Source organism: Balaenoptera physalus (assembly GCF_965194825.1).
Source record: "Balaenoptera physalus genome assembly, chromosome: 3".
Lineage (NCBI taxonomy): Eukaryota > Metazoa > Chordata > Mammalia > Artiodactyla > Balaenopteridae > Balaenoptera > Balaenoptera physalus.
In genome coordinates, this window is record NC_138890.1 from 164,857,036 (window position 1) to 164,881,481 (window position 24,446).

The following is a 24,446-nucleotide window of genomic DNA, read 5'->3' on the forward strand; positions in this document are numbered from 1 at the left end:
CTAAACATGACCATCTTCGTTTACACTGTAGGTTTGTGTATGTCGAATCTTAAGCTTGCTGCAGACAGACTAGTCTGTTTGCATATTAGGGCCCCTCAAGGCCTCTGATAAGTTAGAGAAATAAATGGGCATCTTGGCCACATTACAGAACTCAATCTTCTGTTCCAAACACAATGGGTCCTTCACAAGGCTTCCCCCAGCTGGTCTTTGCATCCCTCAGTTAATACAGTATATTTGTTCCACTGGGAAGCAACAGGCATGGAGACAGTCACGGGCATCTTTATTTCCATCAATGGGCTCCACTGTATCCTCGGTGAAAGTGAATGTGAGTGTGTGATCATGAGTGTGAGTGGACACTCACGCGTCCACGCTCCGGGCAGCCTGGTCGTGTCCATGCAGCCAAGCGGTAGCTGTGTCCCCTGCATTCCCCTAAGGACATCTCTGTCCCATTTACCGGTTTGAGAACAGCAAGCCGGGCACAAGTGTCAGTTTGTGCTACAAGCAAACCTCCTCTAACATCTAATACTTCTTTTTCGTTCGGAAGAGTTTCTCTGGATTGCCCTGCTTTTCTCTGTTCCCTGTGGCAACTGAACGCACTCATTTGATGAACTGCGCTCATTCTCCAGCTTCTTTTTTAACTTTGTCATCGCTGATTTCTTGAGAATGCAGTGATCAGGGTCCGCCTCCTTTGGTCAGGATCGTTTAGTGGTGGTATATTTCACAAGCCTATCGTTCCATGGATATTTGGCTACTAAGATTGGTGTAGCCCAAAAAAATTTTTTTAGAATTATAAATAAATAAATAAATAAAAGAAGGAGGGGAAAATGGATACTACTTAACAGAAATCTCTAAGGACAAATACAGAACTAATGTAGGGCTGATATTCAGCTGGTTCTTACCATAGCAGCCAGGCACGTTGTCTGTTCTGTTCACTTGTTCAGTCTGTTGGTAAATATTTAGAATATTACTCCTGAAAATAATCAAACAGATTCATTGCTGTAGTGGATAGAAAATGGATGGATGGGGTTCAAAGGTACTATGTAGACTTTTTATAAATCTTGATATTTAATCACCATGTTCCTCTTCAAAATAAATTAAACAAATAATTTATGTAAACAAACAAACAAACAACAAAAAAAGATTGATGTAGCCCAGACAATCTCTCCCCTCCCCCATTACCCTATTTGTGCACTCAATATGCCTCAGTGGTCTTCCAAACATGTGAATTCCAGGAAGGACTCTGGACAGAGGCGGGGCTGATTCTCTGATTTCTGCAGGATGGGAGGTTCAATACATTGATAAATTTGCTTTAGAGCCTGTACTGTTCAGTAGAGATTGACACTTTACTATTATTTCAATCCCTCTTGACTTTGTATTTTTTGACCTATGCCACTTTTGTAAGTTAATATCTTAAATTTTAATTATCTTGTTTTATAATAATTAACATTGGTGCTTTTGCAGCATTTTCAGTGGATTCCATGTTATAAATGGTAATGTCCATTTTTCTGTGTACCATCATTGGTCACTGTTCTATCCTTTGTGGAAGGTCACTTAGGTCCTCTGGTGTGGATTACATGCATACATGGATAGGGCAAAGCTCTTCTGCATCCTTTGGGGTCTGGGAATCCAAAGTTTCTAGATTTTTTTTAATCGATCACCTTAACCAGATGTGCAGTTGCCTTAAAAGAATCTTAACGATGAATATAACAGAATGATCGTGTGCTCTTCCAGTGAATCCCAAATGCATGACCCTGAATTCTCTGAGAGCAGTGTTGAGCTGTAGCCCAATACTGTTTCCGTTCCCCTTCTCATCAGTGTCAAGGTTTTCGCTCAGAGATACATCTCACCTGGGTGCAAGAGGTCGGGCTGCGCTTCCGTTGATTGGCTCCGTCTTCTCCCTACTGACTTGTTCTTGTTTCCCCATCTCTCAGGTCGTTTTTGTCGCCATTTTGCTTCACAGTCATCTGGAATGCAGGGAGCCTCTGCTCATCCCCATCCTGTCCTTGTACATGGGTGCCCTTGTGCGCTGCACTGCCCTGTGCCTGGGCTACTACAAGAACATCCACGACATCATCCCGGACAGGAGTGGGCCGGAGCTGGGGGTAGGTCCTTAGACCTTGAGGGCATCCTGCCTGTACATCCAAGCGGACTATAGTTTCACCCCACACGTATGAAACGAGACATCAGTGTAACAAGCACATGCTCTGGGATGTTATATCTCAAGGCCAAGTGCTTCACAGTGTCCACAGGGAAAGACAGTTGGAGAACTGATGAACTCTGGAGACGAAAGAGTCCTTAGAGGTCACTCTCCAGCCTCCTTGCCTCCATACGAGGAGGCCGAGTCCCAGTGAGTCATGTCAGGCCGAGGAGGAGACACAACACTGATGTCCTCCTTACTCTCTGTTGTCAAAAGTAAGTCATTCTGTGCTCGACAGAGATGTTAGGACCCCTGGTACCATTGAACTCACATTTGATTATTTTTAATTTCGCACCAGGGATCCAGGCTCTGTTTGTACTTTCTGTACTGGCCAAACACAATCACTCATTCAGGTGCCTTCTATGGAGGGAGCAGAGTATTTAGGTACCACAGGGCAACACAGGAAATTTTGAAATATGGTCCCTGGCCTCAAGCAGCTTTACGTCCCATTTGGCTTATTCTCCAACACAGAAGCAACATTCAGACATGAACCCAAGAAAGTACAGAGACTGCAATGGGAATTCAAGAACTTCTCTCACTGAGGCTGAGAGAAGGTAGATAGGGATGAGGTCTAAAAAGCCCCCTTGATGGAGGCAGAGCTTGGCCTGTGCCTCAAAAGGTGAATATGGTACAAGCAAGATACAATCTTACACAAGTGACCAAAGCGTTCTTTTCATCATCATTATAAACAGTATCTGATTTATTTATTTGCTAATTTCTCTATCTTTAGGTATCATTTGGGTTGGTATCCATCTAGCTATAAGGCAGATATGCATGATTATGTATATTATATATATATATATATTTATATAAATATGGCCCTGAATAAATTACCGCACTCCACCCCTTGATCCCACCTTTGACCACATGTTACTTTTGTCATGTCAGAACAGTAATTGCGGGACTTCCCTGGTGGTGCAGTGGTTAAGAATCCGCCTGCCAATGCAGGGGACACGGGTTCGAGCCCTGGTCCGGGAAGATCCCACATGCCGCGGAGCAACTAAGCCCGTGCGCCACAACTACTGAGCCCGTGTGCTGCAGCTACTGAAGCCCACGCACCTAGAGCCCGTGCTCCGCAACAAGAGAAGCCACCACAATGAGAAACCCACACACCGCAACAAAGAGTAGCCCCCGCTTGCCACAACTAGAGAAAGCCCGCGCGCAGCAACAAATACCCAATGCAGCCAAAAATAACCAAAAAACCAGTAATTGTATTGACCACCCACCTTGATCTGAGGTCAGGCCATCAATAATATCAGATCTAGTTACAGTATTTCCATCATGAGGACAACCACATCACGTTGGTCTAGATGGTAACAATCCATCTCAACGTTGAATTCAGCTACCAGCAAAGGGAAATAAAGGGACTGAGATGGTTCCATGATGGAACTCTCACCCTCATGAAGAATCAAACCCAAAATCACATGATGAAAGCCAGGCTTTAAAGACAGCGCACATCTTTGCTGTAGAATTCTTAATAAGTCGCCTTCTCATTACCATGCTTTTATTTTGCTTGTGCTTCTGAACATTTACATGACTTCTGTCAGAGCTTTGAGAATAGGAACCTCTGAGTAGATTTATACAGTGCCCAAATAATTAGGCACATTTGTGAGCAGGCTGATTCCAAAATAAAGTATAACAACGTTTTACTTCTAAGAGTTATCTCTTACTGACATGGCTTCTAGCCAGTCAGTTTGATAATTTAAACAGAAACTAATTTCCAGCCTGTTTCTTGGGCTATGAAGTTGGGTTCTGCTTGGGTTGAAGTTGCCCTGTTTGGAAAACAGGGGTTTGGATCCATCAAGCTTAAATGTGTGTTTTGATTTCACAGTAGCTTGCCAGCTGTCTGAGTTCATTTCTAGTAAGACTGTACATTTTACTTTAATTCAACTTGGCTTGTCTACAGAGGCTTTTTCTATATTATTTTTAAGTATAGTGAATTGACTCATGATCGATATCGAAAGAAAAGGCTTTGACTCTGAATTGTTTTTTTCTATTCTGCTTCCGGAGTTCAGTGAACTTTTATCCCCTTTTCTTGATGCAGGGAGATGCAACAATAAGAAAGATGCTGAGCTTCTGGTGGCCTTTGGCTCTCATCTTGGCTACACAGAGAATCAGTAGGCCTATCGTCAACCTCTTTGTTTCCCGGGACCTTGGTGGCAGTTCTGCAGCTACGGAGGTAGGGCAGCTTCTGGGGATGTGGGTACCCATAGTCACCGTGTAAAAACTGGGTTGGGGGGGGGAGGTAGATTACAAATTTGTTTCCAATTCCTCTTGAGAGCCCAAGAAATTCTGTGATATTAAATTATGTGACACCTTCACACAAGGAACCCATAAGGATCTCCATCAGTGACTTAGAATCATGTGATTTTATAGTTTTATGAGTATGGGAGAAAATATCTCTTTTACCATATGAGAAAACCGAGATTAAGGACGCACAACTAGCAAGAAGCTGGGCTAGTGTTAGAATCCAGATTTTCTGTCTCCACTCAACGGCCTCTCCACTTTCCCACGGAGTCAGCATGGTGCCTCTTTGCTGTAGCTGCAGAGGACAACGGAACATGCCATGCGCAGCAGCAGAAGTGAAAGTACCAGGGGGTGAAGGGCTGATGCCTCCGTTTTGACCCACCTAGTCTCACCTGTCCTTTCTCCGCCTCCTGTGCCGAACCTACCATGGCTTTATGCACTCTGGCAATCTGCCCTCCTCCAAAGGAGGGTCTCCATTATTTACTGAACTCAAGAAACTGATCTGGAAACTGGCAGCTCCTCCAAAGACAGAGTGGAAGCACTTTTTTTCCATCTTTCAAGTATGGTATGAACAAATAGAATGACTTCATTTGTTTCCTCCCCCGCTGCCCTCTGGAGGATTAATCGTCTCGGGAAACGCTGATCCTTCGGGAAGGCTGGTGGCTCCTCCTGAGAGCCTCCTGTTTACACGTTGCCCTTGAATGCGCTGTCAGCATGTTTCCAGGCTGGGGTCTGCTGCCAGTTTCCATGTCCTGGGAAGCAGCTCATGTTGGCTTGGAAAAAGAAGCGCATAAATCACAAGGAGAAGGCTTTTCCTTGTCTCCATCGGTTCCTGGATTTTGTTTGTTGAATCATGAATGTCATCTGGGGTGGCTTCTATAACATAGCAGCTTTTTTACTTCAATACTTCAGTTTCAGTTGCCCAGTTAAAAAGTGTGGGATCCCCATCACCTGTGTGCTAGAATTCCATCTGCCCCTAAAAAAAAACAAGACATTAGAGCCATTTCTAAATGACCTCAGTGCACAGAGACAGACCTTAGCATTAGGGTGACAGAACTGACATACATTGATCGTCTGCTTCTGATAATGTTGGCACTTATGGACGTTTCATTGGCTCCCGACAACCCCGCATGATGGGTATCGTTATTCTCATGGTTCCGCTGGAGGAACAGAAAGGGGGCCTGAGAGCGTTCATGCTGCACACGGCTGGGAAGTGATGAAGTGAGGTTTGAATCCAGGTCCGCCTGACGCCTCACAGCACTGTCTTCACCCACTGGGGACCCACGTCACCCACGGTCCTGGCATCACTGTTATGGTAATTAGCGCAGACGAAGCCTGAGTCCTCCTGTCCTAGCTCGTTAGGGAGTTGAACTTTGCCAAAAATGTAGGGTTAGGTGCTCTGTTTTAAATTTTCTTCCTCTTCATTCACCTAAGAAATGAAACTCTCATTTTCATGGAAGAACTAGTGAGGCTTCCTGTGAGAAGTATTAATTTAGTTTTCTTAAGTTAAACATCAAAATTGGGCTCTCCTGGCTGAACAGATTGAAAGTGAGTTGAGTCGGGTGGAGAATACCATAAAGCCATCGACCAGTGCACACCGCCAGCTTCCCTGGAGGATGGCGTGGAGGCAGAGAGGTGGACGCTGAGTGCAGAGTAGCCAGAGGGCAGGGGTGGGGCTCAGAATCGCACTTTGAGGCTCAAGAATTGGGCTGGGCTAGAAGGTTTGGTTTAGCTCACTGAGAACTTGGTGGACCTGGGTTGAAATCTTGGCTTCTCAAGCAGTGATCTGGACCCGTTCCTCATGGGATTCATGTAAAACAAGACGCATCCCCCTGGTCTCAGGTGCACACCCTGGGTCCACTCAGCCCACTCCCGGGATGCAGGGGGGCGCCTGCCCCTGCCTTCCGCTCCAGGGCCACCCACAGGGTGGCCCCGCTGTCACCCAGGGTGGAGTGACCTGTCGGTGGGGACCACACCCCAGACGGCTTGCTCTGCCACGTGGCAGACGGCAGGCGGCGGCTGGACACAGGTTCTGCGGACACCCTGCTAACTGCCAGCTCTTCCTCTTGCAGGCCGTGGCAATTTTGACAGCCACATACCCCGTGGGTCACATGCCATATGGCTGGCTGACGGAAATCCGTGCTGTCTACCCTGCTTTTGACAAGGTGAGAACCCCGTGCGGCGTGGTTTCTGAAACACACTCTTTAGAATTAGCGTTTGATAGACAGGGATCGCCGTTGACGGACGCCGTGATGTTTCTAATCTCACCTCCCTCTGCAAGGTTAATGAGGCTTTGGGGCTGGTGGAGGTAACTCAGAAAATAACAGAGGCGAATTTACTTGATGTAAATGCTTGCCTTGATGCCACTCCCATGATGCCTCTGCAAACTGATACTCACTTCAAGGCTATTCTTGTCGAGGAATTATTTGCAAAAGGGAAATTATACTCTCAAAAAATTTTAATATATTGGATTTCATTTCTCTTTTGTTGTTTTTTAGTTAAACCGATACTTCCCTGACTTCATAGCAGATGTGAAGGTACAGGAAGTTGTGTGCTTAAGTTCATAAGCTTAAGGCTCTCTTGCGGGGTGCTGGGGGACATGCACGCCGAAGTTGTCCATGCAGCAGCCACGGGTCCAGGCTGGTTGGGATGCAGCGCGGTTATTCCAGCTGGAAGCCTCTGGTGACGGCCACTGTGTCCTTCCACAGCTGCTGACACAGCCCAGGAAGGCGCATAAGCCTTCAGACCTAACCTGAGGCCAGGTTAGGACTGATCATTTGAGAAATGCCTATTTCATTAAAGCTTAATTATTTGAACCTGTAGACTTGTATCCTGAAACAAATAAGTAGAAAAACAGACCCCCAGCAAGATAGTGTACAATGTTTTAGAATAAAAAATAGGAAAGAAGCACAGAACCTGCCACTTGTACTCTTAATAGCAACTGTCTGGCCTTGAACTTCTGTAGAACTAGCTCAGAGCCATTGCTGATATCATTTCATCTGATCCCAAAAAGAGCCCTGGGAGGTGAGGAGAGGAAGCCTCTTCACCAGGGTCCCCAGCAGATTACCCGCCTCTATTCCCACACCTATAATCAATCACCCACGAATAGCAACTCACCTCCAAGTGCTTCAGGGATGGCCCCCACGGGGCCTAACGTGAGAGAGGGTAGGCTATTGCCCACAACTATTTACTGGGTGTGGAACTTCCCCAGTAAACTATGAGCTGGACCCTCCACCTATTGCCAACATTCACTCACAACATTAGGATGCAGAGCATTTCCGAAAAAATTCTTTTGATTCCTGCTTCCTAGGCCTTTGAGAGTGGATTTCAGAAGGCCTGAGTCACTTGCAGGAGAGAGCTGTGTTTGAGTGGGTTTAATCCACTCCATTGATAGAAATCCGTGTTTTCATGTCAAGGAACATGTGTATAGAAGTAAGTCCTCAGAAACCAAAATGGATATAAGGCATCTTGCTAAATGTCTAGCTCTTGGAATATAAGATTATATAATAAAACTCAATAGCAGTTTCTAAAGTGTTAGAACCTCCTGGCTGTGAGCATCTCATGTGAAATTGTTTTTGGCTACCTTGAAATAATAAAACTTAACAATACAGCGCTGTACAGTTTCACTAAGAGCGTCCAAGAAAAGCATTGTTTTATTCACCATCACAGAGGTTAGGCGCTACAAAAAAATTATTTTAAGGAGCGTACCTCTAGCCAGATGCTGGAGTTACTCAGAACCCTTTTGAAACCTCCCCCATTGTTGCCATGCATTCCACTGCGCTACTCCAAGCCATTCCCATGAATGCCGTCTATTCACCCGAATCTTAAGACACCTCTATGTGGACTTCCAGAATCTGCTGCGCTGACAGTTGAAATCCTTAGCCTCCTTTTGCGTTCCAGAATAAGAGATTTAAAATTTCTCGCATAACTTCTGCTGTTTCTGACTAAACAGTGAGCTGGAAGAGTTTTCCACTCGTCCAAATTCTCTCTAATGTTCAGTTGCTATATGCAAAAGACTATGTTTCTGCCAAACAGCAGATGGGGCAAACAAGGTGAGACACAGATGCTAATCTAATGATATGTGCTAGTTTATTCCAACCATACTTGCAGAAATATTTGCTATTTTAAAAATAAAAGTGCACCTGAAGGAGCTGGGGCCCGTGGCTGTCACCATGGGTGGCGTCTGCATTTGGAGGTTCCTAATTCTTCCCGGCGTGGCCTCCTTCTCGCCCAGGCCACCAGGGCACCACCCTCGCAGATCCTTGGGAGAGAGGAGACGGAGAGATGTCCTACCTGCTGTGATTTGCACTGTGCACAGTCTGTTTTTCAGAAAAGCAGATGTGCTTTAGAGACCGGAGTTAAGAAAATGTCAACCCCTCCAGAGGTGGCATAAAGGGGAAGGGATTCGAGAGATTGCCTCAGCCTCTGAAGGGAAGCAAACATCAAAAGGTCTTTTGCAAGTGGGACCTATAACACCTCTGCTTGTGTGTCTTTCATTGGGCTGGATATGGGAGCCAGGGGCTCGCCGTTTGTTCTTTTTGTTTTTTGAATTTTTGAATTTTGTTTTATTTATTTTTTTATACAGGAGGTTCTTATTAGTTTGTTCTTGTGAGTCAGCTCTGGGACTAATGGGATCCGTAAGGAGGCTGGCGTTGTTTTTCCTCTGCTGCCTTTCAAGGCTGAGGGCCGGACACTCGTTTTGATTGGGTGACGGGCACGCCTAGCAGTGACCCTGGGATGGCCCCAGCAAGCCCTCGGGCACGTGTCAGAGGACCTCTGGGCCATCTGCATCATTTGCTTACATTTCAATTTAACAAAGCCTGTTTGAGCATCTTCTCCACTCAAGAAAGATGGTGCTAAGTTGCAGGAGCTAAAGAGATGGGTGAGGGACTTCCCTGGCGGTCCAGTGGTTAAGACTTCGCCTTCCAGCGCAGGGGGTGTGGGTTCAATCCCTGGTCGGGGAGCTAAGATCCCACATGCCTCGCTGCCAAAAAACCCAAAACATAAAAAAAAGAAGCAATATTGTAACAAATTCAATAACGACTTTAAAAAAATGGTCCACATCAAAAAAAAAATCTTTAAAAAATAAAATAAAGAGATGGGTGAGACACGCGGTCCTTTATCTCGGAAAGCAAACGCGCACCTCACAGGGCCTTGACATGTGCCCTCAAATACGGGCCCAGATGCCACGCCTGCCTGCAGAGCTCCAGGGCGGTCGGGAACTGCAGGATGGGCTGGGGCCCTGGACTAGCTTGGTGGGCACCCAGCGCCCAGGAGAGGCGACTCATTCAGGAGACGCTGCCGGGCGTTCAGTCCGGAGCGCCCCCTGGTTAGCATTCACGTCCAGAAACATGACAGCTGTCTGAGAGACACTCAGAGTGACAGCTGTCTTCCAAGCTGTCGCTTGACATCTACACTTTAGACGCATCAAATAAAACAGAAACGAGATGCTCTGTAAGATGCACGTGTGGTCAGCCAAGGATAACCTGGAGCCTTTTCTTGCCCCCCTAGAATAACCCCAGCAATAAGCTGGTGAGTACAAGCAACACAGTCACTGCAGCACACATCAAGAAGTTCACGTTCGTCTGCATGGCCTTGTCGCTGACGGTAAGGAGAGACCCATCCCCGCCCCCCTCCTGTGTTTGTTTTTGGAAAGGGGGGTCATTGCCATTTTAAAGGGAGAGGTCTTGTATTCCGTAATACGATGTTGTGCTAGATTAGATAACAAGCTCTTCGAGACATTTTCATTCCAAAATATGAGTGATCGTTGTTCAACGAGGGCGTTGAGTCTAAGAATAGAGGATCAACTTCTGGCGTTTCTAAGGGCTTCTTACATGCTGAAGAAAGGCAGACTTTGCCTTTAATTTTTAATACTCTTACTAATAATTTCCAGCCCATTTTTAAATACCCAGAGTCAACTATATAACCATCTCTGTCCCTTTTCCAAATTTAATTGGTGTTGTTTGTTTCGCTGGTAAAAGCGCCTTTCCTCATACATTTACGCTGATGTATCCTCCCTATTTATCATTCAACACTTGCTTGTCAAGCACCTACTGGATCCCAAGCACTGTGCCATCTTCAGGGATACAAGTGTGAACAAGTGTGGATAACACCTCCCTGTTGGCAGGGCCTGTCAGTGACTCTGCACAGCCTTAAATAAACAGCACACATCCTTCCTTTATCAACTCCCCTGGGTAATTCAAATGTAGGAGACATAACGTTCAAAAAAACATGGAAAAGATTCCTACATGCTCTATAATCCAAAGCACATGGTGTATAATTTAAGGTTGTTTATGACATTTATCCACAGTCGTAAGAAAATAACATTTATAATCAACTTCACATCGTCAACTGTGCCTTTTGGGTTCTAAAGATGGAGATGAGAAGAGGATAAAAAGAAATAGGGGTCTTTAGAACTCAGTTCCTTGTTTGTTGTTGTGACTACATGTGTCCTTATTAAGTCCTGTAGCAGTTCTCCGTTTTTATAGTACAATGTCAGAATGTAGCAGAAATGCCTGGGTGTGTGCAGTTCCATCGTAAATGACTGATAAGGAGGACGTAAGGCAATAAGAGGTCTGGGGACATGCTGATGACAGGAACACACTGACCATTGACCCTCTGGCCATTATCACAAGAACCACTTAGCTAGATGAGCCCTAATAGTGGTCCTTTAAAATCAAGCCCGACACACATTTTAAGCCTTTTATGGATTTTTTTTTCAAAACCCACAGCTTAATATTTGATCCGTTGATCCAACACCTGAATAGATTGTATCAAGGGCAACACAAGATATATAGCCCATCACCTAACACCTCAGACACTGAGTCATGACCTTGCATTCTCAGCTGTCCCGTCGCTCCAGCCCAGCCCTTCCCCCCAGTCCTTCCCTCCTGAAACTGGGAAACTGCAAGGGGGGGGGGGTGTCAGAAGCCTATTCCAGGCCACCTCCCCGGGGTGGGGGGAATCTCTGATAGCATGCCTGCCTGAGTCAGGACAGGTTGCCCCCGGCAACCCTGCTCTCCTGGTTGCATTATTTCTCCCTGTGGTGTGCAAGTTTTTCCACAGTTCCCTAAAATATTAGTGAAACACTGCACAACCTTGAAACCGTTTAAAAGAGTATTTGGGGGAAAAACAGAGAAGACTTCTATCCCAGGAACAGACCTCAGCTTTTGGAGACTGTGTGAAGTGACCGGGAGTTGAGAGCTGAGCTGGTGCGGATGCCAGGCTCTGTGACTGCGACCTCATCCGTCGCCGAGAGCTGGGAGCTTTTGGTCGTTGCTTGCTCTGCTATCCAGAGTCCGGCTGGGTCTCCTCTCTCCCCATTTAACCCTCCTCCCGCAGCTGTGCTTGAGTCCAGTGGAGAACTTTACCAGACTGGGTTTAAGGATATTCCTTCCCTCCTTCAGTTCAGGGGCAAAAATCTGTACTTCTCAAACAAGAGCAACAAGTGTATTTTGAAATGATAACCAAGTAAAATCTAGAAAAATGCTTTGATTTCCCATGTAGAGGTTTTATTTATTTAATAAATTCAATTAGTCTAATCCTACCATCTGTAACTGGAAGTATCTCAGGGTAGATTTGTCACCGTAGAAACAGAGACTCAGAATCCTGTGTTGGAAAGGAACTTGGAGATGAACTGATCAAATCCCATAATTTTTTAGTAAAGGAAATGACCCAGAGAGGATAAGAGGATAAGTGACTTGCCCCAGTACCCAGTACTGGCAGACCTCACTTTATTGCACTTCGCAGATAATGCATTTTTTTTACCAGTTGAAGGTTTGTGGCAACCCTGAGTTGTCAGATGATGGCTAGCATCTTTTAGCAATGAAGTATTTTTAAATTAAGGTATGTGCATTTGTTCTCTAGACATAACGCTATATTGCACACTTAAGAGACTACAGTATAGTGTAAACATAACTTTTATATGCACTGGGAAACCAAAAAATTCATGTGACTCGCTTTGTTGCAACCTGTGCTTTATGGTGGTGGCCTGAAACTGAACCTGAAATATCTCCAAGGTATACCTGTAAATAATAAAACTTAAATTTTTTTCCTTGCTTTATCACGATATTCACTTTACTACAGTGCTCTGGACCCAATCCTGCAGTATCTCCGAGTTCTGCCTGTAACAACACCAGCTAGAAGCCAGACTTCCAAGCTCATTCTCTGGGGCCCTTTCCTCTGTACTGTGCTGTTTCCAACAGGCAGGAACAGATATCTGGCCCTGAGGCTCTGGACTGAGGCACTTGCCGGCATGCTTGAAGCGGTGGTTTCTTCAACACTAAAAACAGTAGTATCTGAGTTTGCAGCTTATGGTGTGTCTCACATACATTATCCTTATAATGATTCAATCAATTGGTCCAACATCTTGGCTAGAGGAATTGCCATTAAAAGATACACAGAAAAAAATGTTAGGGCTTTTTCCCCCTAAATTCAGCATTTCACTGTCGCTATAAAGCGTACACCTTTTTACAGTATTTATCTATTCATTCTTCACATCTGTTATTCCTTGTAGGCTCTGAACTTGCCTAGGCAGGGTCTGTGGCTTAGTCACCTCTTATCCCCAGGGCTTAGCATCCTGCCTGACACAGAAGGTACACAATAAGCAGAACACAAATACATGAATCAGTGAATACTTACCTGTGAGATAAGGATCAGAAAGGCACCGATGGCACCCACCCCTCATGAGCAACAATCTCCTTATTTATACTCAGGTTATCCTATTTTTAAAGCTTTGAAGATGCCCTTTACTCTCAAGTCTATTTTCCCGTTTTTAATTTTGGAACTTCTTAGTGTCAGGAAATGAACGTAGCAGAGCACTTGAGATCAGCACATCATGTATATTCCAGTGGATGATATTGTGCACAAAGTACGAGCCTTCTGATGGTTCCGCAGCTTTCTATGCACCGCCTAGGATTAGAGCACTTTCCTGAGCTCTGATCCTTTGGGCATAAATGGCTCTTCTCCCTGGGACTTTGAGAAGAGCTGACCCCACAGATCCTGCAGACACTTAATGACCCAGTGGTGCTAACTGCTTTTCAAATGAAAAGGTGTACTGTCTACAGCAGAAACTCATCTTGCAGTCAGAATGGGTTCACTCTTCAGGTCCTGACATTTTGGGTTCAACATCCTCCTTTGCCTGTGAAAGATACTTTTGACAGTTAGTAAGAGACTAATATTTCAGAATGCTACAATGCATTTATGTGTTTAGTCCCTAGTATAGATTTTCAATTTAAATTTAGAGTATCTAGCCAACTCTAAAAGTTGGTTCTTCCCTCATTTTCTTATCCAGGAGTCTGTCTGATCCACTGGGCTTCAAGAAAAGCAGCAAATGCCTTCTGCCCAATTGGAAGAGGAAGTGGATTTAGGAAGAGAGTAGAGTAGGAAAATAGAAGTATTTCTCAAGTAGCATCTTGCTTTCCTGCCTTCAGAGCTGCCTTTAGGAATGCTTAGTGAAGTGCTGATTGACTCCTTTAGACCATCTGATGCGAATGAGGACAGGGGGAGCTTTAGTTGATCCAGAAGATTAGCTTCAAAATGGTAGAACCGTCAGATAAAAATTAATCCCCTCAATAGCAACAAAGGAGCGGGCACGATGCAAACCAGGGTTAGCAAGGTGACTGCAGACTGACACGCCGCTGTTAGGGGCGAAGGAACACACAGTTCAAAAATATGTACAGTTTACATCGATTTGGAAGAACAGCTTCAGATGGTATGCTGCTTGGCGGGAGCTTGTGGTGTAGTGGCCACACAGAGGAGAAACATCGCAGACCAGCCATCAGAGCTGCACAGGAGAAGGCAGGGCCACAAAGAATAAGGCTGTAGTGGTGCTGGGGTCAGAAGCAAACAACCAGTTTTGCCCTGAACCTTCTGGTAGAGCCATGGTCTCCATTGCTTATGTGACTGACTGTAAAGCCCCATGATAATTAGTGTGTCTTGAAAGGCTGCGTTTCTCTAGTGGACAGTCGTGGTGATCACAGACAGAGGGTGGTGGCAACGAGCTTGTGATAAGGGAGGAGGCGCATCGTTCCTTCCTCTTGGGGAGAAGAACTGGTAATGCTAAACCTACAGAAACATGGCCACTTGAAAACCCCTTGGGACTTACCATGATTCCCTCCTGGATTCCAGATTTGGGGGTAAGATAGTAACCGCGAACCAAGGTAGGATACGTCTTTTCAACAGCCTTTTTGGTGCAGAGGAACATCCTCAAAAGGTAACAGACCTCCATATTCCGGGATGTTAGGCCAGTTTGCTGAAGCCAATGGATGGGCTTGCTACATTTACCAGACTTGCCAACTTACCCCAAACGTGTGGGTTTTTTTTTTTTTTAATTTTTTCTAAAGTTCGTAGCAAATCATATTAAATGGGGAAGTTTTAACAGCTTTAGATGATTTTAGTTAACCAGTTTCCATTTTGACTTCACAATGGCATTTTTTAAACACTTGGTGTTTTCTTAAGCTCCCCACTGCTCTAGTTTGGGAGAGCTGTTGCCAAGAGAGGGGGCCCCTCTGGGGCCAGGGAGGTGGGGAAGAATCCTTGCAAAGCACAGGCTGGGCTGCTGCTGAGGCCTCCCCAACCCCCTTTTTACAAAATGGAAATGGGAGTCCATCCAGATGGACGCTGGTAGGCAGAGCCCGCAGGGCAGCTTTGTGCAGCGAACAGCCTACACGGTCACACCGAGCGCCCCCGGATGCTGAACCCGGAGGGGCAGGAGAGGGGAGAGACAATGTCAGAGAGATGGAGAGAGCAGGTCAGAAGGAGAAGCGGAGAGAGACCAGGGGTCGGGAAAAGAAAGGGGAGGTGGAGAGTCAGAGGAAATGGAGCAGAATGACAGAGGTGGGTACAGTAGACAGTGGGGAGGAGGGAAGGCCCCAGAGACCCCTAGAGCCTTCACAGCCCCACAGGGCCCTGCCAATCCTTCCAAGACATATTGCTGTAAACTTCAGAAAACTTTAAAAGAGGCAGGTTTTTAAGAAAGCAGTAACTGTGACAAATTGTTGGTTGGCCAAATAGGCTATTTCACACGTTGATTTTGGGTGAACTGGACTGTTTCAGGATGGCAGGTGTGAAGAGGGATTTTTTTTTTTTAATGTTTATTTATTTATTTATTTTCTTATTAGTCATCCATTTTATACACATCACTGTATACATGTCAATCCCAATCTCCCAATTCATCACACCACCACCCACACCCCCCCGCCGCTTCCCCCCTTGGTGTCCATACGTTTTTTCTCTACTTCTGTGTCTCAATTTCTGGCCTGCAAACCGGTTCATCTGTACCATTTTCTAGGTTCCACATATATGCATTAATATACGATATTTGTTTTTCTCTTTCTGACGTACTTCACTCTGTATGACAGTCTCTAGATGCATCCACGTCTCTACAAATGACCCAATTTCATTCCTTTTTATGGCTGACTAATATTCCATTCTATATATGTACCACATCTTCTTTATACATTCATCTGATGACGGGCATTTAGGTTGCTTCCATGTCCTGGCTATTGTAAATAGTGCTGCAGTGAACATTGGGGTGCATGTGTCTTTTTGAATTATGGTTTTCTCTGGGTATATGCCCAGTGGTGAGATTGCTGGGTCATATGGTAGTTCTATTTTTAGTTCTTTAAGGAACCTCCATACTGTTCTCCATAGTGGCTGTATCAATTTACATTCCCACCAACAGTGCAAGAGGGTTCCCTTTCCTCCACACCCTCTCCAGCATTTGTTGTTTGTAGATTTTCTGATGATGCCCATTCTAACTGGTGTCAGGTGATACCTCATTGTAGTTTTGATTTGCATTTGTCTAATAATTAGTGATGTTGAGCAGCTTTTCATGTGCTTCTTGGCCATCTGTATGTCTTCTTTGGAGAAATGTCTGTTTAGGACTTCTGCCCATTTTTGGATTGGGTTGTCTTTTTTTTAATATTGAACTGCATGAGCTGTTTATATATTTTGGACATTAATCCTTTGTCTGTTGATTCGTTTGCAAATATTTTCTCCCATTCTGAGGGTTGTCTTATCGTCTTGTTTATGGTTTCCTTTGCTGTGCAAAAGCTTTGAAGTTTCATTAGGTCCCATTTGTTTATTTTTGTTTTTATTTCCATTACTCTAGGAGGTGGATCAAAAAAGATCTTGCTGTGATTTATGCCAAAGAGTATTCTTCCTATGTTTTCCTCTAAGAGTTTTATACTGCCCGGTCTTACATTTAGGTCTCTAATCCATTTGAGTTTATTTTTGTGTATGGTGGTAGGGAGTGTTCTAATTTCATTCTTTTACATGTAGCTGTCCAGTTTTCCCAGCACCACTTATTGAAGAGACTGTCTTTTCTCCATTGTATATCCTTGCCTCCTTTGTCATGGATTAGTTGACCATAGGTGTGTGGGTTTATCTCTGTGCTTTCTATCTTGTTCCATTGATCTATATTTCTCTTTTTGTGCCTGTACCATATTGTCTTGATTACTGTAGCTTTGTAGTATAGTCTGAAGTCAGGGAGGTGGATTCCTCCAGCTCCGTTTTTTTCCCTCAAGACTGGTTTGGCTATTCGGGGTCTTTTGTGTCTCCATACAAATTTTAAGATTTTTTGTTCTAGTTCTGTAAAAAAAATGCCATTGGTAATTTGATAGGGATTGCATTGAATCTGTAGATTGCTTTGGGTAGTAGAGTCATTTTCACAATATTGATTCTTCCAATCCAAGAACATGGTATATCTCTCCATCTGTTGGTATCATCTTTAATTTCTTTCATCACTGTCTTACACTTTTCTGCATACAGGTCTTTTGTCTCCCTAGGTAGGTTTATTCCTAGGTATTTTATTCTTTTTGTTGCAATGGTAAATGGGAGTGTTTCCTTAATTTCTCTTTCAGATTTTTCATCATTAGTGTATAGGAATGCAAGAGATTTCTGGGCATTAATTTTGTATCCTGCAACTTTACCAAATTCATTGATTAGCTCTAGTAGTTTTCTGGTGGCATCTTTAGGATTCTCTATTTATAGTATCATGTCATCTGCAAACAGTGACAGTTTTACTTCTTCTTTTCCAATTTGGATTCCTTTTATTTCTTTTTCTTCTCTGATTGCCAAGGCTAGAACTTCCAAAACTATGTTGAATAATAGCGGTGAGAGTGGACATCCTTGTCTTGTTCCTGATCTCAGAGGAAATGCTTTCAGTTTTTCACCATTGAGAATGATGTTTGTTGTGGGTTTGTCGTATACGGCCTTTATTATGTTGAGGTAGGTTCCCTCTATGCCCACTTTCTGGAGAGTTTTTATCATAAATGGGTGTTGAATTTTGTCAAAAGCTTTTTCTGCATCTATTGAGATGATCATATGGTTTTTATTCTTCAATTTGTTAATATGGTGTATCACATTGACTGATTTGCATATATTGAAGAATCCTTGCATCACTGGGATAAATCCCACTTGATCATGGTGTATGATCCTTTTAATGTGTTGTTGGATTCTGTTTGCTAGTATTTTGTTGAGGATTTTTGCAACTATATTCATCAGTGATATTGGTTTGTAATGTCCTTTTATTGTAGTATCTTTGTCTGGTTTTGGTATCAGCGTGATGGTGTCCTCATAGAATGAGTTTGGGAGTGTTCCTTCCTCTGCAATTTTTTGGAAGAGTTTGAGAAGGATGGGTGTTAGCTCTTCTCTAAATGTTTGATAGAATTCACCTGTGAAGCTATCTGGTCCTGGACTTTTGTTTGTTGGAAGATTTTTAATCACAGTTTCAATTTCATTACTTGTGATTGGTCTGTTCATATTTTCTATTACTTCCTGGTTCATTCTTGGAAGATTATACCTTTCTAAGAATTTGTCCGTTTCTTCCAGGTTGTCCATTTTATTGGCATAGAGTTGCTTATAGTAGTCTCTTAGGATGCTTTGTATTTCTGCAGTGTCTGTTGTAACTTCTCCTTTTTCATTTCGGATTTGATTGATTTGAGTCCTCTCCCTCTTTTTCTTGATGAGTCTGGCTAATGGTTTATCAATTTTGTTTATCTTCTCAAAGAACCAGATTTTAGTTTTGTTGATCTTTGCTATTGTTTTCTTTGTTTCTATTTCATTTATTTCTGCACTGAGCTTTATGATCTTTCCTTCTGCTAACTTTGGGTGTGTTTATTCTTCTTTCTCTAATTCCTTTAGGTTAGATTGTTTATTTGAGATTTTTCTTGTTTCTTGAGGTATTGCTGTAAACTTAGAACTGGTTTTGCTGCATCCCATAGGTTTTGGAACATCGTGTTTTGTCATTTGTCTCTAAGTATTTTTTGATTTCCTCTTTGATTTCTTCAGTGATCTTTTGGTTATTTAGTATCATATTGTTTAGCCTCCATGTGTTTGTGTTTTTTACGTTTTTTTCCCTGTAATTCATTTCTAATCTTATAGCGTTGTGGTCAGAAAAAATGCTTGATATGATTTCAATTTTCTTAAATTTACTGAGACTTGATTTGTGACCCAAGATGTGATCTATCCTGGAGAATGTTCTGTGCACACTTGAGAAGAAAGTGTAATCTGCTGTTTTTGGATGGAATGTCCTATAAATACCAATTAAATCTATCTGGTCTGTTGTGTCATTTAAAGCTTGTGTTTCCTTATTAATTTTCTGTTTGGATGATCTGTCCATTGGTGTAAGTGAGGTGTTAAAGTCCCCCACTATTATTGTGTCACTGTCGATTTTCTTTTTTATAGCTGTTAGCAGTTGGCTTATGTATTGAGGTGCTCCTATGTTGGGTGCATATACATTTATAATTGTTATATTCTTCTTAGATTGATCCCTTGATCATTTTGTAGTGTCGTTCCTTGTCTCTTGTAACATTCTTTATTTTAAAGCCTATTTTATCTGATATGAGTATTGCTACTCCAGCTTTCTTTTGATTTCCATTCGCATGGAATATCTTTTTCCATCCCCTCACTTTCAGTCTGTATGTGTCCCTAGGTCTGAAGTGGGTCTCTTGTAGACAGCATATATATGGGTCTTGATTTTGTATCCATTCAGCAAGCCTGTGTGTTTTGGTTGGAGTATTTAATCCATTCACGTTTAAGGTAATTATCGATATGTATGTTCCTATGATCATTTTCTTAATTGTTTTGGGTTTGTTTTTGTAGGTCCTTTTCTTCTCTTGTGTTTCTCACTTAGAGAAGTTCCTTTAGCATTTGTTGTAGAGCTGGTTTGGTGGTGCTGAATTCTCTTAGCTTTTGCTTGTCTGTAAAGCTTTTGATTTCTCCATCGATTCTGAATGAGGTCCTTGCCAGGTAGAGTAATTTTGGTTGTAGGTTCTTCCTTTCATCACTTTAAGTATATCGTGCCACTCCCTTCTGGCTTGTAGAGTTTCTGCTGAGAAATCAGCTGTTAACCTTATGGGAGTTCCCTTGTATGTTACTTGTCATTCTTCCCTTGCTGCTTTCAATAATTTTTCTTTGTCTTTAATTTTTGCCACTTTGATTGCTGTGTGTCTCAGCGTGTTTCTCCTTGGGTTTATCCTGTATGGGACTCGCTGGGCTTCTTGGACTTGGGTGGCTATTTCCTTTCCCACATTAGGGAAGTTTTCGACTATAATCTCTTCAAATATGTTCTCGGGTCCTTTCTCTCTCTCTTCTGCTTCTGGGACCCCTATAATGCGAATGTTGTTGCGTTTAATGTTGTTGCAGAGGTCTCTTAGGCTGCCTTCATTTCTTTTCATTCTTTTTTCTTTATTCTATTCCACAACAGTGAATTCCACCATTCTGTCTTCCAGGTCACTTATCCGTTCTTCTACCTCACTTATTCTGCTATTGATTCCCTCTAGTGTAGTTTTCATTTCATTTATTGTATTGTTCATCTCTGTTTGTTAGTTCTTTAATTCTTCTAGGTCTTTGTTAAACATTTCTTGCATCTTCTCGATCTTTGCCTCCATTCTTTTTCCGAGGTCCTGGATCATCTTCACTATCATTATTCTGAATTCTTTTTCTGGAAGGTTGCCTATCTCCACTTCATTTAATTGTTTTTCTGGGGTTTTATCTTGTTCCTTCATCTGGTACATAGCCCTCTGCCTTTTCATCTTGTCTATCTTTCTGTGAATGTGGTTTTTGTTCCACAGGCTGCAGGATTGTAGTTCTTCTTGCTTCTGCCATCTGCCCTCTGGTGGATGAGGCCATCTAAGGGGCTTGTGGAAGTTTCCTGATGTGAGGGACTCGTGAAGAGTGATTCTCAACAGGCTGCTCCAGGGTGGGCTTCATGACCCCAGATTCGAAATACGCTGAGGTCATGGGACTGTGCCAGGGTCTCCAGGCTGTTTCCCACTGGCCTCCCTCAGCTTCAGCAAATGGAGGCTGCGTGGTGATGGCAGCAGCGGCAGCAGTGGCGGTGGTGTGTGTGTGTGTGTGTGTGTGTGTGTGTGTGTGTGTTTTGCCGTCACTTAGGGCAGAGAGAGAAGGGAGACTTGCCATCCAACCACAGTGCCTCACACAATAGGATGCAAGGGTATCTGAGGCCAGTGGCTGTTACTACTTAAGGATCTATTTCTTTTAAAAAAAGAGTTAAAATAGGTTTTTACTCTGGATCCACCCTGAGCCTTGCCTTTTGATGTCAATGCGTGGTAAAAAGGGAAAGTGCGACTCTGCACTCAACCCCGAATCTTCTATTCTGATGATTATGGAGTGAATTATGTCCACCCCAAATTCCTATATTGACATTCTAGCCCCAGTGCCTCAGAATGAGGCCTTATTTGGAAATAGGGTTCTGATGAGGTCCTGGTGGGTGAGTCAGGTGGACCCCTCATCCAGTCTGACTGGTGCTCTTAGAGGAGGGGGGGTGTGGACACAGACACGCACACGGGGGGTTGGGGGGGCGGTACGTGGAGACTGGAGTGACGCTGCCGGAAACCGGGAGGCCTGGAGCAGATTCTTCCCTGGCGCCTTCAGAGGGAGCGTGACCCTGCCCACACCTTGATTTTGGAGTCACTCCAGGACTATGAGACCGTAAATTGTTAGGCTGCCCGGTTTGCGGTACTTCGTTACAGCAGCCCCAGCAAACTCATACACTGGTGTTTCTGGAAGAACGGAGTCCTCTTGTCATTTAGGGCCACATGGATCGATTGACCAGAACTAACTAATCAACTGATTTGCTTTCTTTTTAAATTCTCCACTTACTGTTTCCATAACACACTTGTATTCTTGTGTTTCCAGCTTCTGCAGGTGAGAATCTGAGTGTAGGGTTTGCTTAGAAATACTGTTCGTGCAGGTCAGCACTGTCCCCACATTTATGTGCTTAACTCTGTCCTTGCTGACGGGGCTTTTTTTTGAGGGGGGGTGGTTGTTGGCGTCATAGCATCCAGTAGAAGTCACAGTGTTCTATTTAGGTTGTTTTGTTTTTTGGTTTTATTCTGCTTTCCGTTAGTTGAACAATCCAATGCATCTCACCCCGGCCCTGCAGAACCCCCATCACTAGCACTGAAAAGCTGAAACATGTTTGCAATTTTCAAGGAACAAATTAAGTTGCTAGTATTTTATCCAGTTGTATTTATACCCCCAAATTGTCTCAAAACCTTGATCCCTTCTGCTGCTTCCTGCATAAACGGTAGTATCTGATTTGGCACAAAACCGTAAAAATTACTTAGTTTTAGCGTCACCTGTCAGTACACACCTGTGTTCTATAAAGAACAGGTGCAGAGCCGCCACCTGAAGGGGTTTGGGAACCAGGGAGAAGACACCTGTGTTCTCCCCCAGCTCCTGCAGAGGGGTCTTGATTGGCCCGTGGATCCTGCACGTTCCCCGTGCCGCCTGCCGGACCCCAGTCTCACATCAAGGATCTGGTTCACAGGGTCCACTCCGAGGCTTTTCTGGTGCAAAAGCAGATTTATCAGAGGGAGAAGGCAGTCAGGAATCGTTCCACACAATATTCAAGATAACCCAGTGGGGATCAATTCATAGACTTCCAGGAACTGTATTTTATGACTCCCTGTGGTTTTTTAAAAACCACTTTTATTCATCTCAGCTTAAAGACAGAAGCAGTAGGGGAGCATTTTTCTTCTTATCCAGTGGGTACATAACAGTATGTAATGGTCAGATGTGTGGTCCAGACCCTCCCAACAATAATCACGATGAGACGTGTGGACAAAACGAGGCCATGATATTCGTGGCCACTCGGTTTTCTGATTTCAGCATCTGCTCTCGCTCCCAGGTGCTTTGGGCTCTGAACATAAGCAACTTCCTGGTGAACTTGGATATCCTGTTGATTTATGCTGATAAGACATGTAAGGAGTCAGCAAAGCCCATGTAAAATATCTTAAAACTTTTTTTGTAAATTATCTCAGGAAACGCTGAATAGATGTAGTGAAATCAGCACGTGAGGACATAAAACGCCGTTAGGTGCGCTAAGTGATCATTTTGTGTTTAGTGAAGCCAGAGAACATTGGACCCAGAAACAAGAGAAAACAATCAAGGATTATTCTGGTTACACAGAGGTATTTCCCCCAAAACATTAAGGAAACATAAACCAAACACTGGTACTTCTATTGGATGCTGTGATACCAGCCACGCTCTACCCTCACCCCCTAAAAGCCCCGTCAGCAAAGACATAATTAAGCACATAAATCTGGGGATAGTGCTGACCTGCATGAACAGTATTTCTAAGCAAACCCTACGTTCAGATTCTCGCCTGGAGAAGCCGGAAATACAAGAACAGAGATGTCTTACGGAAAACAGCAAGTGGAGAATTTAATACCTGCTTTACTTCTCCCAGCACTTAGGTGTCTTCTGCACCTGCAGGCAGACTAAGAGAGTGAACGGGGAAGTAAAGTCAGTCTTAGCTAACTGATACATGGCCTTTACTGAAAATGTTCTTTATTTTATCTTAAAGTGTTTTACTGCATTTCCAGCTCTGGGTGGGAGTGCCCACTTGTTTAGGCAGTGAAGGAAACACGATTGAGTTGTGCCGTGAGATTATTTCCGGAGTCTTTTTGAACCTTCTGAGCCCAGGGCCAGCCTCAAAGAACCACCATGTGACACTGAGAAAAAGCACGTGTGGCAAATAATAGTGCCTGGGAAAGCTCCTCATCATTAATCAGGTACCAGACAGTTTTCAAAGGACTGCCTTTAATCCTCCCTCAGAGATGGCTCTTAACCAGTGTGGCTCGAGGAATGAATCGGCCCTTACCCAAACAAACAAAAACAAGAAGGTTTTGAGAGCCGGCCCCTATGAACCGCAGATGGATTCAGATGCAGGGCTGGGCATGGTGCCAAGGGCCCTGAGCTCTCAGTGATACTTGACTGCCCTCTTTGCGGATTTTGATTTAAAAGGGGTGGGTTGGGGAGGGTCAGAGAGCCAGAGGAGAGGGAGTAGATTAGGCTTGAATTCAGGGCCACATAACACAGTGTTCATGGATGTGGGCCCGGAGGCCCCACGGCCTGGGTTCAAACCCTGACCCTACCACTCACCAGCTGGGTGGTCTCTGAAAACTATAAGCCTGGGCTTCCCCAGCTGCCATGTGGGCATGAGAAGAATACCCACCTTATAAGACTTTGCAAAGGGGTAATAGCTTAGCATGTAGCGCCTGGCACGCTGGAAGCAAAGAATGCCAGCTCTCTCCTCCTTGGTCCCCAGACACGTGGGATTCCATGTAAGGAAAGGATGGCTGTATCTGTAAATAAATGGCTACTGGTATATTCGATGCCAGTGAATAATTTTATGAATTTTTCTAGTGATATCTATAGTACCCTTCCAAATTTCTGTGGGATTTCTTTTCTTTTGGTGTTTAAAATAAATTCAGCTTCTTGATAGATTTATACATACCTTCTCTAGACAGACCTCACCCACACACGAGACACATATTGCGCGTTTTTCTCCCTGAGAACCTGGGGAAGTTCTTTGGATGTCCCATCACCCCTTCCTGTTTAAAGCCTCCAATCCCCGGTGCTGACAGTGTTCGATCCAGCCTTTGGTCGTCTTGTTAATTCAGAAATGTCAGTTACCCACAAGCTTCAGTGAGCGCTGAAAGAGAGAAATTGATACATTTAGTCCTCTGGC

The 24,446-nt window shown here is 44.0% G+C and overlaps 2 protein-coding genes across 2 annotated transcripts in view; one reads left to right on the forward strand and one right to left on the reverse strand.

The window, feature by feature from the left end:
- Nucleotides 1-24,446, forward strand: part of ANKH (ANKH inorganic pyrophosphate transport regulator) — a 140,265-nt gene that overhangs the window by 94,240 nt on the left and 21,579 nt on the right. The window contains exons 5-8 of the mRNA XM_082453813.1: nucleotides 1,932-2,102; nucleotides 4,242-4,376; nucleotides 6,517-6,609; nucleotides 9,956-10,051. Coding sequence (XP_082309939.1) covers nucleotides 1,932-2,102; nucleotides 4,242-4,376; nucleotides 6,517-6,609; nucleotides 9,956-10,051 — 495 coding nt within the window. The remainder of the gene's footprint in view (nucleotides 1-1,931; nucleotides 2,103-4,241; nucleotides 4,377-6,516; nucleotides 6,610-9,955; nucleotides 10,052-24,446) is intronic.
- The window catches only part of OTULIN (OTU deubiquitinase with linear linkage specificity), a 70,582-nt gene continuing 66,392 nt past the window's right edge, over nucleotides 20,257-24,446 (reverse strand). The window contains exon 7 of the mRNA XM_082453850.1: nucleotides 20,257-24,410. Within this exon, the coding sequence (XP_082309976.1) occupies nucleotides 24,384-24,410 (27 nt within the window). The 3' untranslated portion in view covers nucleotides 20,257-24,383. The remainder of the gene's footprint in view (nucleotides 24,411-24,446) is intronic.